Source organism: Arvicanthis niloticus, chromosome 6 (genome assembly GCF_011762505.2).
Source record: "Arvicanthis niloticus isolate mArvNil1 chromosome 6, mArvNil1.pat.X, whole genome shotgun sequence".
NCBI classification, from domain to species: Eukaryota; Metazoa; Chordata; class Mammalia; order Rodentia; family Muridae; genus Arvicanthis; species Arvicanthis niloticus.
Genome location: NC_047663.1, coordinates 55,684,869 through 55,707,119, shown reverse-complemented (window position 1 = coordinate 55,707,119; position 22,251 = coordinate 55,684,869). Strand labels below are relative to the sequence as shown.

The window sequence follows — 22,251 nt, the reverse complement described above, 5'->3', positions numbered from 1 at the left end:
GACAGTTTGGCAATTAGGATTCAGCTCTTCTGCAGTAAAGTTCTAATGACTGATGTATTTGAGCTCACAGCAATTAGAGGGAACCTATCCTTCTCTACGTGCAGAATACCAATGTCACTCAGGCAGAGCCAGCCTCCAGCACCCTGTGCACTGGCCACCCAGGCCGACCTCTGCTGATTCACTCTGGGCTCAGAGCCCAGCTCTGCTCTACCTTGGAACTCCTATCTACCTTCAGTATCTAAGAGTTAGGTGGCGGGTGAAGGCTGTTCCCTTTCTTCCTTCCTAGTGGTTAAATCTATAAAATACACAGAGCACTAGAGACAGGGAAGCAAGTTTAATTAGCGTTTACAAGCTGTTGTGCTACCTTTGGGTGAAGGCCAAGGCTACAGTGTAGGACCCTCCTGCTGTTGGCTCTGACTCAGCAATCTCTACCCAAACATTGAAGCCCAGAAAGCCCACACTCAGCAGGAATTTATGATGGACTTTGGATTGGAGGCATCTGTGCTTTTGTGTAAAATTCTGTTGGGGGCTCTTGAGGGAAATGACTGAGCAGGCTAGTGCATGTGGGTGATGTTGGAGCCTCTGCGTTGACAGGTGTTTCTCTTAGCTTGCTTTGTGCCAGGCAGGAGACCATGGCTATGACTTTCCTTTCTGCCTCTTCAGCAACTAAGACTATTGGGACAAACCTCAGGAATGTGATGGAAATCAGTATCCAAGGGGCCTAGATAAAATCTAGAGGATTGGGGGATGCCAGAGAGGGACACAGGTGCACAGGGAAGTGAAGACTTAATGTAAGCATTGCTTGGTGAAGGCTTCCAGGTCAACTCTGCACACACATCTCTAAACTTGCGTCACTTGTGGTGATTTTAAAGCCATTGAGAATAATGATAACAACAACAACGATAATGATAATGATAATAATAATTCTGATATTTTGAAGTACTTGACCAGAACCAGCATTATTCTGAGCTTCCCAGTCATATCTCTGGAGATTGAGCTGGGTGGTTTTAGACTCTAATTTTGTAGGGCTGGAAGTAAAGCAGTAGGTGGTTAAAAACCATTCTGCTTTTAAGTTAGTATTGGGGGGATCAATAGAAACTACTGTTTTTGAAACTTTTCATGCATCTAAAATTGGCTAAAAATAAAAAGTTAACAGGAAAAAAGTGTGGAAAATAATGAACAGTTGCCAAGTGGAGCAGGCCAAGTCTTAAAACCAAACAAGCTGAAAACAGCATGTATGTTTAGCATGTATGTACACTTCATTCAGAAGGGGCATGACAGAAGTCAAGCATGACCTCATCAGACTCGGGCTGACATCAGTTAACTCTTGTTAGGTCTCTACATATTCTGAGAACCCAATAGACAGCCTGGTTGGTATGACTACCACAAAGAGTACCTATTAGGATCCTGTGGTATCACTTAGGTGACAGACTCTTTCTGCAAGTTTTTTTTGCATTTTTTATGTACATGTCATTTGTTTTACTCTGAAAATAATGTTTATTATACATTACAAACATTTCCTATGAACAGGAAAAGACATTCATATCAGCCATTAAAGACATAGAAATGTAAACCTGTAAGGGTGCTATAGTTCTCAACTGGGGATCATTTTCATTCAGTCTCCATGGGTGAATCTGGAGACATTCTCATTGCATGGAGGGAAGGATACTATACACATCTAGTGGGTGGATACTCTATCCAGGATAGACTGTTGAGATAGACCTATTCTGGAAGCTGGCATTCTCAGAAGTCTATCTTGTGTCCTCCTGCTCAGGCCTTGAATCTGTCAGAGTGGATGGCATTTGCAAATTATCTTACCTTCGTGCATGTGACACAATTTAGGGAGATCACAGGCTAAGCCAATCTGTGTGAATATTCTCAGTTTTTCTCCCCACTCATTTACCAAACTCCTTCCAGTCTAGGTATGTAGCTAATTCTTCAGTTATTCTTTTATGAAGGCTTTGTCCAAATTCCATCTATTATTAAAAGTCTGCCTGGATTCCACAGTGATGGTAGGATGGGCTGCTGAAGGATGCCTTTAGGAAGAACTACCTACTCACCACTTTGTACATTTTGTCAGAGTTCTGTGTTCCTTTACAGTAAGCACCTCTACAGAGGGTACAACTTGGGACCTTCTCTTGGCTCTGAGGCTGGAGCATTTCTTCTATGCCTGGAGTCCTTGGAGCCATGCCGTAATCTCTTGCTAATAGATCTTCTGGGTCTTATTTATTTTGGGGAGAAGAGGGCCTCAAAGCCTAGCCTTGAACTCAGTCTTAACTGGGATTTGCTACCAGGCCTGGCTTGGATCTATCGGCTGCTCAACTGCTTCATACCGTCGTAACACAGCATCCTGTCAGTACCTGTACCCATTAGTAGGGACACCAGAGAATGTGGGGGGATGGTCAGGGGCTACAGGTTCAAGGTAATAAGTTGTACCTTGGTGGAATGTTTCCCAAGGCTCAGATAATCCAAGGTCTAGAGAGCTGACTGAGCCAGCAATGAGGAAATTCTGAAAAGAAATAAGCAGTATAATGCTTTTTAAAAATAGCGAGTAATTTCTCTCGAAATTGCCACAATGAGGATTTTCCCTAATGGGTATGCAGTTCTACTTGACCAAGCTGACAGAGACATGAACATATCCAGCAATGTAAACATTGGAGCATAATCACTTCTTCAGAAGTAACTGGGATGAGAAGCACAGAGGGGTGAGGGGGGTGGGGAGAGCAGAGAACTGTCAGCAGCTGGCGCAGCTTCCAAACCAATATGCCAGCTAGGATGACTGTGTGAATAATTAAGCACAATTTTCTCCTTGGATGCTTATATGATTTTAAATGTTACCAGCTCCAATCCTGCTTTAGCTGTTGTCAGACCACTTCCTCCTAGCTGTCTTTTAAGGGTGTGTCCCTAGGCCAGAATATGGCAACATCAGAGAGTCCTAAGTTGAACATATTTTACTTAATTCTAAAAACAAAAGAGGAGAAGCCCTACACCAACCTTTCAGTGTAAGGTCTTCAATGTTTTCTGGCTCCTGAGAAGTGGACCACAATTATTGGGCATCCTTTCAATGGCTACTGAATGGTTAGGATTGGCAAGATCATCTGGGGATAGTCAAGCTAAGGGTAAGTAAAGGCATAGGTGGTACAGGCCTGTTCAAGGCAGGTGTGGACATTCACTCCTGTCTCATTGGTCACAGACATCTGTTTCCAACTCATATCTGGTCGTGTTAAAATGACGAGGACAGCAATCATCCTTACCACCACTGCTCCCTCATTACCATCATTACCATTACCACCATCCTCACCGTCACTACATAGTAATCATATGCCTTCATAATCATCACCTTTGTTCACCAGTGCCATAAGAATCATTATCACTATACTACCCTCCTCCTCATCACCAGCCTTCATCATCATCATCATCGTCATCATCAATACCATCACCACTTTCCTTACCATCAGCATCACCACTAACACAATCTCCAAAATAATTACCAGATTCATCAGATCACTCCTACCACAAACACCACCACCATCACCATCAGTAACATTACCATTGCCATTATCATCAGTTATACCATTATCACCATAGCTACCATGACTACTACCAGAATCATCACCCTCACACTTGATCACCTATGATCTATAGATCTTTGTGTTAAATATTTAAGACATCAAATCATTGAAAAGTTATTACACTGAAAGAACTGTGGTTGGCTCAGTGAGCTCTCTGTGGGGCATGCTGAGAATGCCTTGGGACATACACCGAGACAGCCTGTGGAAAGCTGCTAGCACTAAGTACCACCTGAGACACCCATCAATGGAATTAGGCAGCATGAGTGTTCTGGCCCGAAGTGGAATCAGAAACAGCAATGCCTGGCTGGTGAGAGCAAGAGATGTTCTCTAAACACTGTGGCAAGCAGCCAGAGGAGAGGATAAAGTCATGAATGCAGAGATGGGGGAAGACATACAGGTCTATGAAAATAATAGGAGAGTGGGCAAAGGGGAGAGGAAGACAGAAGTCTGTAGTGGGAGAAGTGAGAAGAGATACTCCAAGTACATGGGACAACAGAAAGAAACAGAGCCATGTCCAGTGGCTCCTACAAGGAAACTACAGTGTGTCCCAGGTTTTCAAAGCCACTCATAACTTACCCTGGAAGGGGTTAGTCATCACAGTACACGGAGAGGATTCTACAGCACTGTTCCTGGTTCCAAGTTGTGATATGACTATCCAAGGGTAGAAACAGCCAGAATACATGCAATTTCTAGTATGGTATGGATGGTATGGTATGGTATTGTTTGGTATGGATATGGTTTCAATTTGTCTCCAGAGGTTAATATATTGGAATTAAATCTTCATTATGAGACACTGAGAGGGAACTTGATCCAGCTATGGTAACTAGAGATCCGACTTTTGGGAGGTGGTTATAGTTAGACAAGATTATTTGGGTTACGGCTCAGCATTGAACCTTGTGGTTTTGACAACAAAAAGTCATTGCCAGATATGTGTTCTTGAAAGTCCAAGAATGTGAGCCAAATAAACCCATTTTCTTTACATGTTGCCCAATTTCAGTTATTTCATTATAATCACAGAAAAAGACCAATATAATTTCTTGCAAAGATATGAATCCTCGATTTCAGTTTAGGTAATAGCAGGCTCTCATCTATATAAGGGAGAGGTGTGTTGACAAATATTTAACCATTGGCTGTCCAGAGAAACAAGCTCTTTATGTGTGGAATGACTCAGTGCCATGAAGTTTTGGAAGGAACAGTTACAATTATTAAACCTAGAATCTTGTGCCTATTAGACAAGCACTCCCCCTTTCACCCACATCCTCAGCTCCAGTTTCTTGGTAGAAATTCTTCCTCCCTAGGCCCTGTCAAGTCATGCTAATGTGAGATCACAGAAATTTGCATAATCAACTCACCAAGTCAAGGTAGGAGGATGCTGATGCAAGAGAGCTTTCAGGTCACACTTGGGCCTTACCCTCAGACCTTCACTGACTCCTACTGAGAAGAGTAAATCTGAGGAAGGGAAAAGTTCACCTTGCTTTGGGGAAGCTCCACTAAGGGACAGCTGGGGAAAGGGTCAGTGTTTGTGGAGTAGCCTTTGTCAGACAAGAGAACCCAAAGAACTGACCACTACAAAACAGGCAAGTGAAAGGCTTCTGAGAGCCCAGTGATGGCTCATGGCTCCCAGTGGCAGCTGAGGCCCAGGGGTATGATGTTGTGAAATAGCAGCTGGCACGGGGTCGACCACTCCCGAGCACTGCAGTTGTTTCAGTTTTCTGCTCAAAGCTCCACATTTAGCTTCCAGTGACAGGAACAGCATGTTGGATGAGATGGGTGACAGCTGAAGGTTATGTAGACAGAGGTAGGCTTCTGCCAGGGCACATACTCCACTGAAGGGGATAAAGCTGTCTTGGCCAGTTTCTCCCATGTGGTTGCTCTGCCTGATGTTACATCCCCACCCTTGTTCTGCCAACCCTTCCTCCATTTGTTATCCTTGCCAAAAAAGAAAAAAAGAAAAGCTCAGCCCAGGTGAGTATTGTCCATGTTTACAACTATACAGATCTACAGGGAGCAGATCATAAACTTTCTCATAGCTGTAGACTCCCTCCCCTCCCTTTTACTCTCTCCCCCACTTCTTTATTTCTTTCCCTCCTATTTCCCTATTTCCTCCCTTTCCTCCCATTCTTCTCCTTTCCCCTCCTCCTCTCTTCTCCCTCCTCCCCTTTCCTCTTCCTCCTCCTCCTGTTTCTCTTCCTCCTCCTCCCCCATCTTCCTCCCCTTTCTCCTCCCCCTCCTCCTCCTCTTTCTCATTCTCTCCCTCCTCCTCCTCCTCCTCCTCCTCCTCCTCCTCCTTCTCCTCCTTCTCCTCCTTCTTTCTTTAGAAATAGTGCTATCTATGCAATGCTCTAGAAATAAGCCAAAGGAGAGGAAACTGTGTTTGACTGTTTTGTATGTGAACATAAACTCGTGTCTGGTATAAGAGACTTAGCAAAGAAATTCACCCTCAGCTTTTCCTCCTGTTTTCCTCTCTTTGTCCATGGATCCCTGACCCTAATTCAAATCCTCTCCAGCCAACCTTTAGGGATTGGCTTTAAGATAGCATATTTCAGAGTCTGACTCTGTAGTGTGGATATTCAGATCCCTTCTAGGACACTGAAGTGCTCACACCTGTCTCAAGAACTCATTTGAAGTTTGGAACGGTACTGCCACTTACTCAAGCCCCGTGACCATGTAGTCTTATACATAAATGAGTGGTTTGGGCTGAGAGATGTGGTGCAACTTTATCACAGGCTTCTATAACAAATAAAAGAGCTGAAACTGGAGCCCTGGTTTTACAGCAATGTGCATGTTCTTAAACAGCTGGGATCCACCTCCTTGGCTGATCCTTTATGCCCCTCTTTGAAGCAGGTGGGACACATAATTTCTGTTCCTGCTTTACACACAGAGAATAAGATTCCCCTAGTTAGAAATGGGTATGCTTTGATGGGTCATGGGGGAAACTTGGAGAGAAAAGATGGAGAAAGGGGGATGGGATGGCAAGTGGTAGGAGAAAATGTTGCTGAGGAAAAAAGAAAACAAGAGGCTATAGCCTTCCACAAGTTCGCCTTGGAGACTTCGAGGCTCCCACCCCCTCCTAGTCCATACCTGGACAGCCACCACTGACAAGACTTCCACAGAGATTCGGTTAAATTCATCAAAGCAGCCCCAGGCACCAGTCTGAGCCAGGCCTTTGTAGATGTTGCCACAGGACTGCAAGGAAACATTTAAAGATTAAATGATGACAATATCTTGGAGTCATGTCCACAGTCATTTTCCAGCCTCTTTAATTATAGACACATCAATCCCCTGAAAACGAGCATTGTAATTGCAGGAACAATTATGTTTCTGAAGGTGATGGGTAAAAACCCAAGTCCTGGTATCAAACAATGCTGCACAATTTCCACAATGCTGCAGTGAGAAACCCCTTTAAGATGCCATCAGAGTTTCTTCCTGAGCATTCTGGAGCAATCAAAGTCCCAGGAAATGAATAAAAGATAGCTTTTCATACACCACATAGACGAATACCCTACTGTTTGGGCTTTGGCACAACCTAATGGGAATCCAATGCCCGTATCTTCAATCCATACCCAGCCACTTAGGCTTCCCAGCTGATGTGGAGCTAAAAATGTCAGGAACTGACAACAGTCACAGAGGCAACTATGGGCAAATTTTGTCAGATGAGAGCAGGAAATGAATTTCAAAAGGAAGAATGTATTTCTATCTGAAAATGAAAAGAAGCTCTGGCATTAAAGGTGATCTAGCGAGCAAGGTGCCAGTGGTTAGGAGCAGGTACAAGAGGCCATTGGTCACGGGGTGCCTCTAAAATGCCAGGGATATGCAGTCATGGGAGTCCTGGCATCTATTAAGAAGTCATTTTTTGAAATGGCTAGTTGTGTGTGTAGGACTCACTGCTGGATATGGTTCCTGCAAGGACTTTAGGGAAGGTGTTGGCAATAACGTATACAAGTCAAATAGAATTGCTACAGAAGTATTGGTTCCAGTGAAAACTGCAGATTGCACTGTCACAGAGTCACAGAGTCCAGAGAGGAATGGGCCAGAGTTCTCCAATGTGATCAGTGAAGATGAGACAGTGGAACAATAGCACATTCCAAGATGTGTTTTGTGGAATGCCAGCCATTCCTTGAGAAAAGGATTTTTGTTGTCAAGAAAGTTGGGGAAACACTACATTCCATAATCCATCTTTGCCAAGTTCTAAATGTACACTAATGGGCTGTGAAGGTAGATTAGTAGGAAAGCATGCATTTGTCTAATCTACAGAAGAATATATGTATATGAATATGTACATGTATATGCATATGTACATATACATACATATGTATGTCTCTCTCCATCTCTTCCTTTTTCTTCTTCTACACAAACATGCACACATATGTATACATGCCCATACACATACACATATATACACTTTAAATTTCTGAGACAAGATTAATTTGTTACATGGCTATAATTCCTTTTTCCTTATGTAACCTCTGATCTTCTCAGACTACACTCCAACAAAATGGGTGTAATGAGAAAACAAAAGGAAGCAGACAGAAGCCCGAATACCTCGTTCCTGGAAGAAGGTGCTTCAGAATCCACTGTGCAGTGCATGCTCCTGTCTATGTGGTAAGGAGAGGGGAAGGCTGTCCAGGAGGATGAAAGATTATGGAACAAAAATGAGCAAAATAATGATATGCCCAGAGAAAAGTAAAGGTGCCATTTGGGATAGAAAATTGATTACTAAGGAAAGTCTTAGTAACAGAAAGCCTTGAATTTATTACAAGGAGTCTTTAGAGGTTTGCATGAAAGATGATGATTAAGGCAACACTTTCTCAGAATCAAACAGCTACCTAGGCAAGGTTAGATGTAGGGCAGAGTTTAAAGAGTGAGGGAAAATACGCCTCAAGTGATATTAACCCCCAGAACTCTCAAACTCAGAAGGAAAAGGTGAACATAAGAGAACCAAAGAGATGAGCAGTTGCCAGGTGTTTTGAAGGAAGGGGATGGAGAAGACAATGAGACCCAATAGAGCAGAGGCAGAGAAACTACTGCACATGGTACTGTGACATTGGGTAGATGACATTATATACTTCCTTAAAGCTATAGACCTATATGTTCAACTGTTCCCCCAAACAGTGAATCCCCAACATAGTCTTAGACTTAGTTTAGAGCAGTGTGTTGTTGACACTGTATATGCTACACTAACCTGTTGTCTTAGTTAGGATTACTGTAGCTCTGATGAAACACTTTGACCAAAGAGCAAGCTGGAGAGGAAAGGGTTTATTTGGTGTACACTTCCACAGCCTTGTATGTTATTGAAAGAAGTCAGGACAGAAACTCAAACAGGGCAGGATCCTGGAGGCAGGAGCTGATGCAGAGGCCATGAGAAGTGCTGCTTACTGGCTTACTCAGCCTGCTTTCATATAGAACCTAGGACCACCAGCTGAGGCACCACCCGCAATGGGTTGGGACCTTCCACATCAGTCACTAATTGAGAAAATGCCCTATGGGCTTGCTTACAATGTGATCATATGGAGGAATATTCTCAATTGAGTCTTCATCCTCTCCAATGACTCTAACTGTGTCAAGTTGACTTAAAACTACCCCTGAGCATCTATAATTTAATTTAATATAATTTATAGGGGGGGCTATGTGTGAGGAAGGGAGAGTCATGGGGGTGCTATGTACCAGTTGTTCTCCAAATTTGAAAATCCTCTATAAAGAAAACTACTAATAAAGCAGAAACATGTCACTCTGCTCATCTATTCATCCCACAAATATTAATTGAGCGGGTACTGTCTGCTAGAGAGTGTTTTGGGACAAGAGGAATCAACAGTACAGGATAGAAAAGAAAGTCCCTTTTGAGGCTGACATTTTTTTGTGTGTGTGTATGAGAAAAATAGCAATGACCAAGAACACACACATTAAATGGGTAGAGAGTCACACTGCAGTCAGACATGGTGGCTTTAGAGTTAGTAGTCAGGGACATCTCCAGGAGAGAGAGGATGCCAGAAATTGAGCTTTATTCTCCCTTTGGTTGAGACTGTTATCTATCATCTATCTATGTATTTATGTATTTATGTGTGTATCTATGTATTTATCTATATATCATCTGTCTATCTATCTATCTATCTATCTATCTATCTATCTATCTATCAACCTATCTATCCATACACTCATCCTTCATATGTATGGTATGTATATATGTATGTATGCATGTATGCATGTGTTCATGTAGTTAAATATATAAATGCATATACCAACCTGATAAGTACCATGGACCCTAAGTTAGAAATTCAGGAACCAAATCCTATGCCTAACATAGTGGTTTGAAAGCTTTTAAAATTTTATCCCTTTTATAAATTGTAGACAATACATAAAGCCTTAAAGGGAATTTCCATAAGTACATGTCCTAGAATGATGATTCCCTGAGGATCAGCAACAGAACACATGTCATCTCTCTTGCTCACTGTATACCTCTCTTGGTGTCATTGGTAAGCAAGAGCATCACCTGGCCATGAGGCTGAGTTCTTGGCCTAGAATCAGGACAGGTCACAGCAAAAGGATAAAAGTGGAGGATGGTGATGAGGGGAATCCATGGTGATGACTGGTTTACACTGGGAAATTAAGGGTGCAAACAGGCAGGGTCACTGGAGTTTCCATCATAGTGATGGGGTAAGAAATTTGACGGAGAAGAGTGGCAAGTTCCTCCCAAGGTTGGGGAGACCCTCTGTACCAGAAACCCTGTGCGTAATTGGAGCCAGGACTAGAGTATGGGTGAAGATGGGGACAGATGTGGAGTCACCAGAAGTTGAAATTGAAATTTCGCAAAAGGAACAGCATATGTGATGCAGGAGAGGAGAGGTGGAAAATGGCAGTGGGAAGCAGAGGGAGTCAGTAGTCTCGAGACATAGCCATGACTCGTACAGGAGGCTGGGACCCTGTGGTTCAGAAATTATTCCAAAAGTTTGCAGCTTCAAGGCCATCGGCTGTTTCTGTAGTGGTTTCTGTATTAATGTCAAAGGGAAACTATTGCCGCTGTAATGTGAAGTATAGATGCCATTCTGTAATAAATGACTGTGCAAGGTCACTGTTGCCTGCAAACAGGACCATTATCTCATCAGAAAGAGCCGCTCTTAACAGATCCAAGCTGCAGAATGTGAGTGCCAGTGTAGGACAGGTGGTTGTGCTGAACCATTTCTGTCTCAGGGTGAGACCATCATTGTCTCAGGGCCAGGCTGTTGCAAACCATGATAAAGTCCCACTACAATTATTCCAGGACACCGCATCATTGAAACACTGCCTGATAGTCCATGCGTAGACCTTGCACATAAAAGCAACCCTTAAATGACTCTGTGCAAAGTTTCTCTTGGCTGTTACACTGATTTCAGCTCTGCTGCAGTGCTCTAATAAGCTCTACAGCTTTATTCTGATGTTGGTGAATTCACTTATGGCTCATATGTCACCAACTTTTCAAATTCCATCCCTGGCAAGACCGATAGGATTTCTCATTGTTAATTGGATGTGTCTAGGGACTCTGGCTAGCTTTTGTTTTCGATTTTTCCTCTGTCCACATTTCTTTGCTGTTCTAGGACCATCCAGGCCCTGTACTTGTGTTCATGGAATTGGTTGGGCTGGTATTCTGATGGAATTCCTGGGACAGAAGTGTAGGAGGATACCACCTACAGCCCTAGCCATCCTCTCTAATACTTGTTTGCGTCATCAACCTTTTGTCATGTTTCCTAAATCATCAGTTGACTTTGATTCCTTTAAGCCCCTTGTTATTTCTTTTCCCTTTCACTGCCTTGGTGTTCAGGTTCCCTCTCTCCCTGTTTGAAGAACTACAACTTTCTCTCCAGTCTCCTCTCCAGCTGCCTCTGCTCATGTAGATCCCCACAATGGCCTCTTGGCATGCTTATGCTTTCCTGCTATTCTAAAGCCCACAGATTTTTTTGTAGCCCACTGCTTAAAGGGCCAATGGTCCTTGACATCCATACTCTGTCCCCATGACCCTCCTTATGTAGCCCAATGCTCCCTAAGAGCATTAGCTACCACGCTATGCTTAGTACTAGTCTCTACTCTGGAGAAATGTAAGCAGAATCTATTATTGTTAGAGTCATAACATATATCTAAATGCATGACAGCTATGCCTACCTCTCATTCCTTTCTCTCCTCCCCCTAGCCAGGCTCTCCGCAAAAAGCTCAGGAGTGAAGCTGATGAGGGCTGGGGTAGGAATGTCGGGTGCTTAGAAATAGGTTCTGGCTTTAAAGCCAGGCTTTAGACCATGCTATGTTAATGTGTTACGTCTCAGGACTCAAACAGCCTTGGGTCTTATGAGCTCCTCAATGTTTTTCCTCCCCAGCAACCACTGTGTCTTTACCCCTGTTCTGGAATATTCTAATGCCTAGAGTTTGTAGGTTACTCATTTATGCCCACATTTGTGGTATTTCAGCAAAAATTAGTCCTATCAATTAGTCCATAAATGTCTCGTCCCTCTAAATAGACTGGGCTATATTCAACCTGTGCATATACCTATCATCTTTCAATTATTGATCTGCATGCTGTACCTATCTATTCATCTATATCATCCGAATGGGCCCCCAGGGCCCTCCCACGTTCCTTCTGTGTCCTCACTGAAAATCACAGTTCCTTGCCCACTTCTGACTCAGCTGGCTGCAGGTTTTCCTAGCAGGCTTGAGTTTAAGCAGGGGTCTATGAGTATTCCTAGGCACTGGTAAAGATGTTTAAGTGGTTTCTCAAAACTAAAGAAACTGGCCCCAATTATGAAGAAAATTTCTTAAATGTCATATGAGCCACATCTACTGACTTGTGGCTGAGGAAATTCCTAGACAATATCCCAGCTTGTCACAGTTCATCTTCAGAGATAAGTTCCAGCACTCTACACATTCCTCTACTAAGTTTTTTGTTTGTTTGTTTGTTTGTTTGTTTGTTTTGCACAGATGGATCCCCCTAGTATCTAGTCTTTCTTTTCTCCTTCCTCCCCTTTCTTTTCCTGATCAGCTGATCTCCTGTGCTTCTAAAGATGAAACCCAGAGGCCTATGGATTTCTGTATGTTAAATAAGCATTCTCCCACTAAGTGATACCTTAGCCTTTTGTTTTTTTCCAGAATCTTAACCAATCCTATCTTCGGGTGCCCAAGGACACTCCCTGGTGGGAACTCCCTTGTGGTTACTTTTGGAGCATCTCCAGGTGCAGTTCTGCAAGATGAAACCTCATTTATTTTGGTCTCTTCCCAAGTGTCCCACATATTCTCAGCAATGACAGTAACCAATAAACCAACCTACTTTGTTTCTGGAGCATTCTATGATAAAATATAGTTTCCAAACAGCTGGACACTAAAGGAGAAAGGCTTGCAGATGCAGTTTAGCGAAGCTATCTGATTGCAATGATGTTTGGTGCATAGGAAATGAACACCTTCATTTGGGGCTATCATTAGACTCCTATTGGATATTGCCTTGGTTCATGTCTGGCCTGGACTCAAAGACTGAAACTTAACGGAAAGCCCAAGTGAGCCAAGGACAAAAGCTCTTCTGCCCTGTACTTTCAGAGCCATCAGTGAGGTTAGGGACAATTGAGTTCGAAAGAATTTTGATGAATGCCCTTTATGATCTCTGCCCCTGGAGTCAACTCCTCTCTTTCTGTTTGCTGTGTTTGACTTGACTTTGAAGAAATCTGGTGATTTTCTGCCATGTCTTCTACCTTCAAATGAGTGTGACATCACAATGTTCCCCTTGGGAGATTTACTTATATCAGCAATCCTGCCAATAATTAGCTATAGAAGAATCTAGATGCTCAGAATAATCCTTAAGGCCGAGCTTATTTCTTTAAAGAGAAAAAAAAAAAAAAAAAAAAAAAAAAAAAAAAAAACCAACTTCCAGCCTTGAAAAGAAACATTATCGTAATGTATTCAACAATAAAAACAGCTGTGCTCAAATTTAGAGGCGATGGCTCAGGGAAGGATTGGATGCAGGTCTGGATGCCCCTTCTTTTTGTTTGCTATGAGAAAACATGAATTTCAAGGACTCTGTAACTTGTACACAGAAGGGGATTGTGCTGAAGTTAACCATCCCAGTTCCAGAAAATGAGTGTTGTCTAAAGAATCATGGTTCCGTAACTGCAGTCTCTAAAAGTATTTCTACATTAAATGTATTTTCAAACATGAAATTTATTTGATCTATTTCACATAACTTTTTTTCTACTCTGAAACTTTCATATTATCTATTTATTCTCTTTACAAAAGAAACATAAGGCATCTTATTAAAAACATATAGTATGAGAAATCTCTTGTCTAGAGGCAGTGGGACAAACTGTTATTATGTATCTTTAAAATGAATTTTTATTCATTTGTGAGTAGAATGTCTATATTTGAAAATGACCTCATGGGCCTTTTGTGTCTCTGGGTTTTCTCCAGGACACAAACTAGAACACATTAGTTGTTTGAAAAGTGCGCTGGGTTTGGGAATGAAATACATGGTCTTTGCACTGCCTGTTGGCAGGCCTCTCTTGCAGAGAGTAGTGGCTGATCTGTTTACAGGATTCTCATCTGCCTTTGGATGATGTCTTAGGAGAATACCCCCTTTACAGAGGAGCTCAAATAAAGCTATCTCCTGGAGACAGGGGTTTTCATCACAGCTACTCATCATCAGAGCCTTTCTGCCCTTCCACCCATCAGTAAATTTAGGACGTTGGGGTGGGGGTTGTTGTATCATTCTTTTACAGGTGACAGGAGAAAGGCCACTTTGTCAAATAATCCATTTGCTCACAAAGTTCATTAGTGGAGTCAGAATGTGTTGGGCTGTGCCTGTTGATTACATAAGAGGTTGACAGGAGGCTGTCAACTTAAGGGTTTAACTTCTGGGTTAAAGCAACCTTAAGTCTACTATGAAAGAGTAAGGAGAAACCTCCTGTCTGGACTCTCTATCTCCTGGGAGAGTAGGGCCAACAAAGTATGGATAAACCATGCACCTGACCTGATCTGTTACCCAAGTCCCAGCCTCTCCAGAAGATGAGCAAACTCATACCTTGTAGTCCATCTGCTCAGAGCAGTTAAACACATAGACCATGATGCCCAGTGCTCTGCCCAGGTCCTTGGTGGTCTCTGTCTTGCCTGTGCCTGCAGGTCCCGCTGGAGCCCCACTCATGGTCAAGTGTAGAGACTGAGTGAGAGTGATATAGCACCTGCAAAACATAGGAGGGAGAGTTCTATTACCTGTGCCATTGATGGCCCTGATGGGTGTCTGAGAGATGGAAGCTCAAGGAGAGATGGGCCTGACATATTATCTACAAAGGAAAGAAAACCTAGAACATCTCCTGGGTCTGTTCCCCACAGAGACTGAACTTCCCAGAGAACAACCCGATCATGACTGCCTCCTGCATGCATAATGTTTTTGTGCACTGTGTAAAGATTATCATTGTGTTATTCAAAAATGCTGTTTTTCCTGCCTTCATATCTTGTTCTAATCCAGACATGGCATTTTAATGCTTATTCCAAATATCTCCTGTTTCAAGTTTGTGTAAACAGTGTGTACCATTTTACTCTCTGCTTTTTCAATAAAAGCCATTCAGCCAATGCCTGGGCAAAAGAGAGAATTCGGCAGGACTTCTGCAAGCCAGGGGAGAGGGAGAGAGAAGAGAGTAAGAGGGATTTAGACACTAGGAGGTAAAGAAAATTCAACTGAAGCCCAGAGAGCTAGACCAATACTAAAATGTAAATATCTTGGGAATTTTTGCTGGGAAGTAGTCAGATTATTTTAGCGGATTAAAATAGATCAATGACTGCCCAGGTATTGTGCAGTAAAGCTTGATTAAATAAATCAGTCTCAGTCTTATTCATTTGGGACCTAGCAGGGAATAGAGAAAAACTACATACCTTTTAAAATTATCATCACAACCTCCCTGTAGGGAATTGTAGCTCCTTGCTGGCCCACATTTCTCAACACTTTGATGCTCTCTCCCAAAGCATATCAACAACATATCAACAACAAGCTATGTAGTGCTTGCTTTTCAGGTGCTCTGAGATTGTGTTGGCCTTCTCCTTTGACCCAAGCAACCCATTTGAGCCTACCTAGGTGATATACCATTTCCATCTGTCTAGGCAATGGCTAGTACCTCCTGAGTAGGAATTGACTAATGTCAATTAGTCATACACTAAGTATTCCCAGCCCCAGCAGGACTGGGATGAGTGAGAAGAAGCTGCTCAGCTGAGCCCCTGTTCCACTTTGTCCACCCTAATGCTCACCATGGATACCACACAGATTTCTCATACCTGCGTTTGTAAGAGTTAGGATGCACAACTTTCTTGTTCATTGTTTTATCTTCAGAACCCAGCACAGCTCTAGGCACATATAAGCCCTCAGTGACTCTTTAGGAAACACATGAATGACTCCACGAGTAAATGGATAATCATTCAATTTAGTGTTCCTGTTACTATCCTCACTAATGACAATAGGATAAGTTCAGCTTTAAGATTAATACTGGTGGAGCCGAGGAGATGGCTCAGTGGGTAAAGTGCTTATGCTGCTCAAGCATGAGGGCCCAAGAAGATCCTCAGATCCCATGTGAAATCTGAATGGTAGTGATACATGCCTGTAGCCCAAGCACTGCGTAGTATGTGCATGCACAAGTGTGTGCTGGGTATAGAGGTGGAAACATAGGATCCTTCATAGTCACTGGACAGCCAGTGTGGTTGAAATGGTGTGCTCCAGGTTTATTCAGTGAGAGAGACCTTGTCACAAAAATAAGGGGACAATGTTTACCCAATGACATGTGGACTCATACACCACACACACACACACACACACACACAAATACACACACCCAACATACTACACATACACACATTCCCACTTCACACACTATACATGTATGTATACATGATACTACACGCACACACCATACCCTCCCTACACACACACCAAGCACACAATTATTTAAGGTATTCAAAGTACTCACAGTTTTCATAGTTTCACTTAGCTGTGCTTATTGGATTAAAAGCTCACAAAAGATATATTGCCCAGGATGTCTATAATATAGAATGTGGCCAAAACAAATGATGACAAGGATTCAAGAGAAAGGGAAGCTTCATATGCTGCTGATAGGAATGCTATATGGTACATTCACTTTAAAAGACAGGCTAAAAGTTTCTTCAAAAGGAAGGCTTTTCATATAATTCAGAAGTTCCCTTCCTTGGAGTTTCCCCAAGAGAAATAAGTTTGTTCACTGACTTACAGAATTCAGTCTTGGTCATGATATTCATATCAATAAAACTAAGTGAAACTCAAATGTCCATCCACAATAAATAGATAAACAAAATGCCATGTCTATGCAACAGAACACTCCTGGGCAATAGGAAGGAAATGGAGGTGTGCACATAGCACACAACAGGGGAGTCATCATCGTCATGCTTCACAAGTGGAAGAAGACAGATAGAAAGATTGTAATAAAATATCTAGAAATGAATGACAGAGATTGCCACCAGATCAGTGGCTGCTAGGGGCTGGGGTGTGAGCGCGGATTTACCACAATACCATAAAAGATATGTTGAAGTGAATTGTACCTTTTAAGATACTAAATCTGTTAAATTGCACCAGTGGTCTAACTTTTTCATACCTGGCAAATCAATACAAACTCTACTCATGACTCAGTCTGATGAAAGCAGTGTCCAGTATCATTTGCTTGTTTTGGTATCTGATACCTTTCCTGTCAGATAGTGATAGGCCTTTATTGGTTCGAATTGGTTAGACGGAGCTCAGCACCAACATGGTACTGAAGGGACTCATATTTAAATTTCTGTATTCTCCACTACTCAGTTTCCCATTTCTGTTTTGGCTTTGGAGTAAAACCTAGGAGGGCAGTTTCCCTGGAGAGAGAGAAGTGGGTCGGAATCATTTCATCTCTAGTTTGTTTGTGAAATTCAGGGCACTGACTTAGTTGATCAACAGGGATTTGGGATACATTAAGCCTTAACCCCTGGCCATCCAGGCTCATTGGCCTACCTTACTTTCTCTGGAGAAATTGGGACATTGAATATGAAACAGCCCATGGGGCAAGAGGATGGACATTGAGCATCAGATGGACTATGAGGTAAGATGAAGTGAGTGAGGGTTAAGGTATAAAGCTGGATGGTCCTCTTATCATCTTTCTTGGGCCCTATTGCCATTTGGCTACTCTAGACACCCCTTCACAGAGCCTTGCATGTAGCTTCTTCAGCTCTTGGTTTCTGGTTCCAGACTGGTCCCATACCTCTTCCAGTCACTGAAGCTCAAAATTCCATACCTAGGAGGAAAGGCATCTGCCTAAACTATCAGAAGCCTAACTCAGATACACACCACCACCTTTTCTCTCATACCTCTCTTCCTATAGTTGAAGAGCAGGGCTAGGCCTCTCTGCTCTGGAGTTGCACTATCCATACATAATTTGGAAGTTTATAAAGGCAACATTTCACAAAGCAGAATTCCCATTGGTAAAAAATACTTCATTTGAGTGAAATATTTGGAATTAGGTGCCACTCTTATTTTGAGGATATACTGAGTTTCTGGGCACTTGGGAAATGTCAAAATGTTGTCATTTCCATCCATAGTAATAGAAGTCAGAACTAAAAGAGATTTCCAAAGTCAATAAATCCAACCTCTCTACAGAAGAGTAGGCTGCGGCTTAGGGGGTGGGGAACTGATGAGAGCTAATAACTAAAACACTGTTAGTGTTGACTTTAGAATGGGTAACAAGAAGAGCCCAAAGCAAAGTAGAGGCCATCTGCTGTAGGAGACACTGTCAAGATGTCCGGACCACCTAGCCAGTCACATGTAATCATCTTTGAGACAGATACCTACTCTAGAGGGCCCTGTGTGGTCTCCTTAGTCCATTGTTGTAAACACATCAGCAGCTTCCATTGTTCCTTGCTTCTTTGTACAGGTGGGAGATGATCCACCATAAGTCAAGTAGGCACTTTCTACCATGCTCTTCCACCACAATGCCCTGTACTACCACAGGACCAAGCATCATGTCCAGGGGATGAAGAAGAAAACCCCTGAAGCCATAAGCCCAATTAAATCTTTCTTCTTCCAATTTGATTTTCTTGAGGTTGTTGTCATGGTGACCAAAAGCTCACCAGCCTACCATAGAATGACATACAACTGTAGAAATGACCTCAGCATAGTCACCATTTCCACCCACATGCAAAGAACGGGGGTTTACAATGGTGAAAACTGAGGAATCAAAGTGGTACCAGTAGTCTCTTCCTAGTGTGAGGCCTCAAGCAACATGCTCAGGACTCAGCTGTCCCAACATTCAATAGTATTACTATTAGTAATTTGAATTAAGAATCGATTTATCATGTAGAAAATAGACAAAACATTTTCATTGGTTTCACTTGTTCTACATTAATTTCATACGTGTGCATAGTGCACTCTATTTCCTCCTGTTCCATCCTCTCTTTCTCCTTCTCCCACCTCCCCCCCCCCCTCTCTCTCTCTCACACACACACACACACACACACGTTGGGAGCCGACTTTAGTAGAAAGTGGCTAGATCAACTTTGCAGCCATCTGGAACCGTATACCCTGATGAAAGACTTGGTTTTCAAAAGCCTATAACAGCTGAAGCATACTCTGATAAAAATCTTGTTTATCCCACATAGCTTGTTTTGCTGTTTAGTGACCTCAGCTGTATGGTGCCCATGGTAAAGTGTTATCACCTGTGTTCTCCTGCTTGTGTTGATAAATACCCCAGATTTCCTTTCAATAAAGAGAGATGGAAAGAGAGACGGGAGGAGACGGGACGAGAATTAAGACCTGACCACACACTCTGTCTTGTCTCCATTCTTCTCGTCGCTTGCCCCTCCAGCCCCACCCACTCTCTCTCTTGACCAGAGCACTTAGCCCCAAAATGTTGAGGCAGAGTATGGGCCTCAACACACACACACACACACACACACACACACACACACATACACACACACCTGTCCCTTTTCCCTCTAGGTCCCTTCTCACAGTCATATCTTTTTTTGTTTTGTGAACCACTGGTTTTAACCAGGACTACATTTTTAAACAAGTTTAGTAATTACAAATGATGCTCTATGCCCTTGAGTATATGGGTAGCACAAAATGGATTGGAAAAAAAAGATGCAAAGTTGGGGGTGGGTTAGGGAGGTGAGGAGTTGGTCTGGGGGGAGCTAAAGGGAGGAGTCGGGTGAATATGATCAAAATATATTGTATGAAATTATTTATAAAATACTAAAAATGATGTGCCAGATATGAAGAAGTCAGTCTTCAGAAAAACAAATGCAAAGCTGCCCTCCAACACTTGTACACACAGTGAACTGGAGCGTGTAGTTAGAGGGAGGTCCATGAAAAAGGGCCAGAGACTTTAACATGTCCCAACTTCAACATAAGAGGCAGAATTAAGAGAAGAAAAATGACATCCACTTCAATGTAGAACAATTTTTTTTTTCCATTATAATATTTACATTTTAATGCCTCATATTTATCATAAATACAATTCTGCATCTGTTTAGGTTGTAAGGACCTTTCCATCTAGGGTGTACTTTCTCTTTGCTTATATAATCTAGGAAGTGTCTCCCTCAAAATAGGATGGGAAGAAATGGAACACACATTCCCAAATATCCCTGAGGCGTTCTCTGTAGCATATTGAGCAGTGTGCCTGTAATCAGACGGGAGTGGTAATGACAGAGTTGCATGCTTTCTGTGTCTCACGTATGGAAAGAAATGCTAGGAGTAACACACAAAACCTAAAATACTTGCAAGCAAAGTACTTGGAATGTCTAAATCTGGGCATTAAATGGGAAAAATAAAAGATAAATGTATAAAAATTTTCATACTCACAAAAGAAAAGAAATTAAGATAATTTAAGTAAGGAAAAAAAAACCAACAAAACCAAAACAAAACACACACACACACACACACACACACACAACCAAACCAATAATACCCAAGCATTAAGTGTTGATAAAATGATACATTGGACTGCATCAATATTCAAGACATTTGAACTTCAAAAGATGCTATGAAGAAAATAAAAAAATATACCACAGACTAGGATAGCATGTCTGAAAGCATGTATGTAATATAGCAGAGCATGCAAAGACTCTTCACAGCTCCATAAGAACACAAACAGATGTTATTATACTGAAGAAGAAACTTGAACAGTACAATGCACATGATAAAGGCTGCTTGACATTTTTAAGCCATTGTAAAATGCAAGCAACCATCTGGATGAGAGAGACCTCCACACTGACCACCATGGCTGCAACGAGTAAGTCAACAGTGACCACCACCATCAAGAATTCAGAGAAATGGGGATGCTCACTCAGTGTTGGTGAGAGTCTAAAATAGTTCACCCATTTTGGAAAACAGGGAATTTCTCAAAGTCAATCATGAAAGAACGTAAGACCTAGTAGGTCACCATCCAAGTAAAACCCACATTCACAAGCCGGACTTGCATGAAAATGCTCACACTAGTGTTGTGATAATGTTCACAACTAGAAACAGCCCAAGTGTCTGCCACTGCCAAGTGCACAGACAGACTATTATGTATCCATGGGATTCAAGCTCTGAGGCCTTTTTTGTTTAGGGCTAAGAGATAATCATATTCCTACCAGATGAACAGTTTCCAGATTTTTTTTTCCAGTTTCTACTTCTTCTTTTTCCTTTTTTGTTTAAAAGTTGTTTTTAATTTGAGCTGCTATCATTTGTAATTAAAAAATATTTTGACTCAGTGTCTTCAAGAGTCAAAACATTTACTGAAGAACTCAAAGAGGTCAAGTAAAAGAGGTCAAATAAAATAACCCAGCAAAAGATATAAGTAAATATTATCTTTCTCTTTGGAAAGAACTTTCTAAACCTAAGATTAATTTATAAAGAACCAGAGTGGTGACAGCATAACCCTCAGTGCAAGAAAATCCAATCACCAATAAACACACTACTCTGAAGCCTGGTAGTAATTAAGGCCTGAACCCAAAGGAGATATAGTATGACCAGCAAAATGAATTGGGACATTAGAGCAATACATAAAGCTATTTAATGTACCCTGCACTGAACGCTTTCAGAAGCCAGGGAGAGCAGGGGCATTAATTTTTAACAAACAAAACCAACAGGGTACTAGAAAAATAGCTCAGTGGCTAGAGTAACCTGATGCTCTTCCAAGACACAGGAATTAGGATAGAAGCACCCATGTCATGTTATGTGACTTACAGCCACTTGTAACTCCAGCTCCAGGGGACCTGACACCCTCTTCAGGACTCTATGGACACTCACCCATATATGTTTGTGTGCATGCACATGCACAGATGATGAAATGCAAGTTTGTACTATTTGGTTATTTTTATTGTTATCTTAGAGGAAAAACCTTGGAGGAACATTCAGAGGGGTTGAGGAATTCATGAGGTTTTATTGTTATAACTGAAATAACCTCCCCACATGGTTATATTGCATAAACTATGGGACACCTGGACGCAGACTGCAATTGCACTTCTGAAGTATTTTAGAGCACCCCAAGATTATATATCCAATTATTGCATGGGTGTCACATGGGGAGATGTGAACAGATGTCTACTCACCCAATGAGGCTCCTATGACAGACCACACACAGTGTCACTAACATTCCACTTGACAGACCAATGTACTTATTGGATCTACTTGGAGAGTGGGTGAGGCGTTACTTACAGG

At 42.1% G+C, this 22,251-nt stretch overlaps 1 protein-coding gene across 1 annotated transcript in view; it reads right to left on the bottom strand.

Annotated features, from left to right (window-relative positions):
• Positions 1-22,251, bottom strand: part of Dnah9 (dynein axonemal heavy chain 9) — a 315,133-nt gene that overhangs the window by 191,198 nt on the left and 101,684 nt on the right. Inside the window, exons 27-28 of the mRNA XM_076935264.1 lie at positions 14,593-14,749; positions 6,654-6,758 (exon numbers count right to left, since the gene is read on the bottom strand). Coding sequence (XP_076791379.1) covers positions 6,654-6,758; positions 14,593-14,749 — 262 coding nt within the window. The remainder of the gene's footprint in view (positions 1-6,653; positions 6,759-14,592; positions 14,750-22,251) is intronic.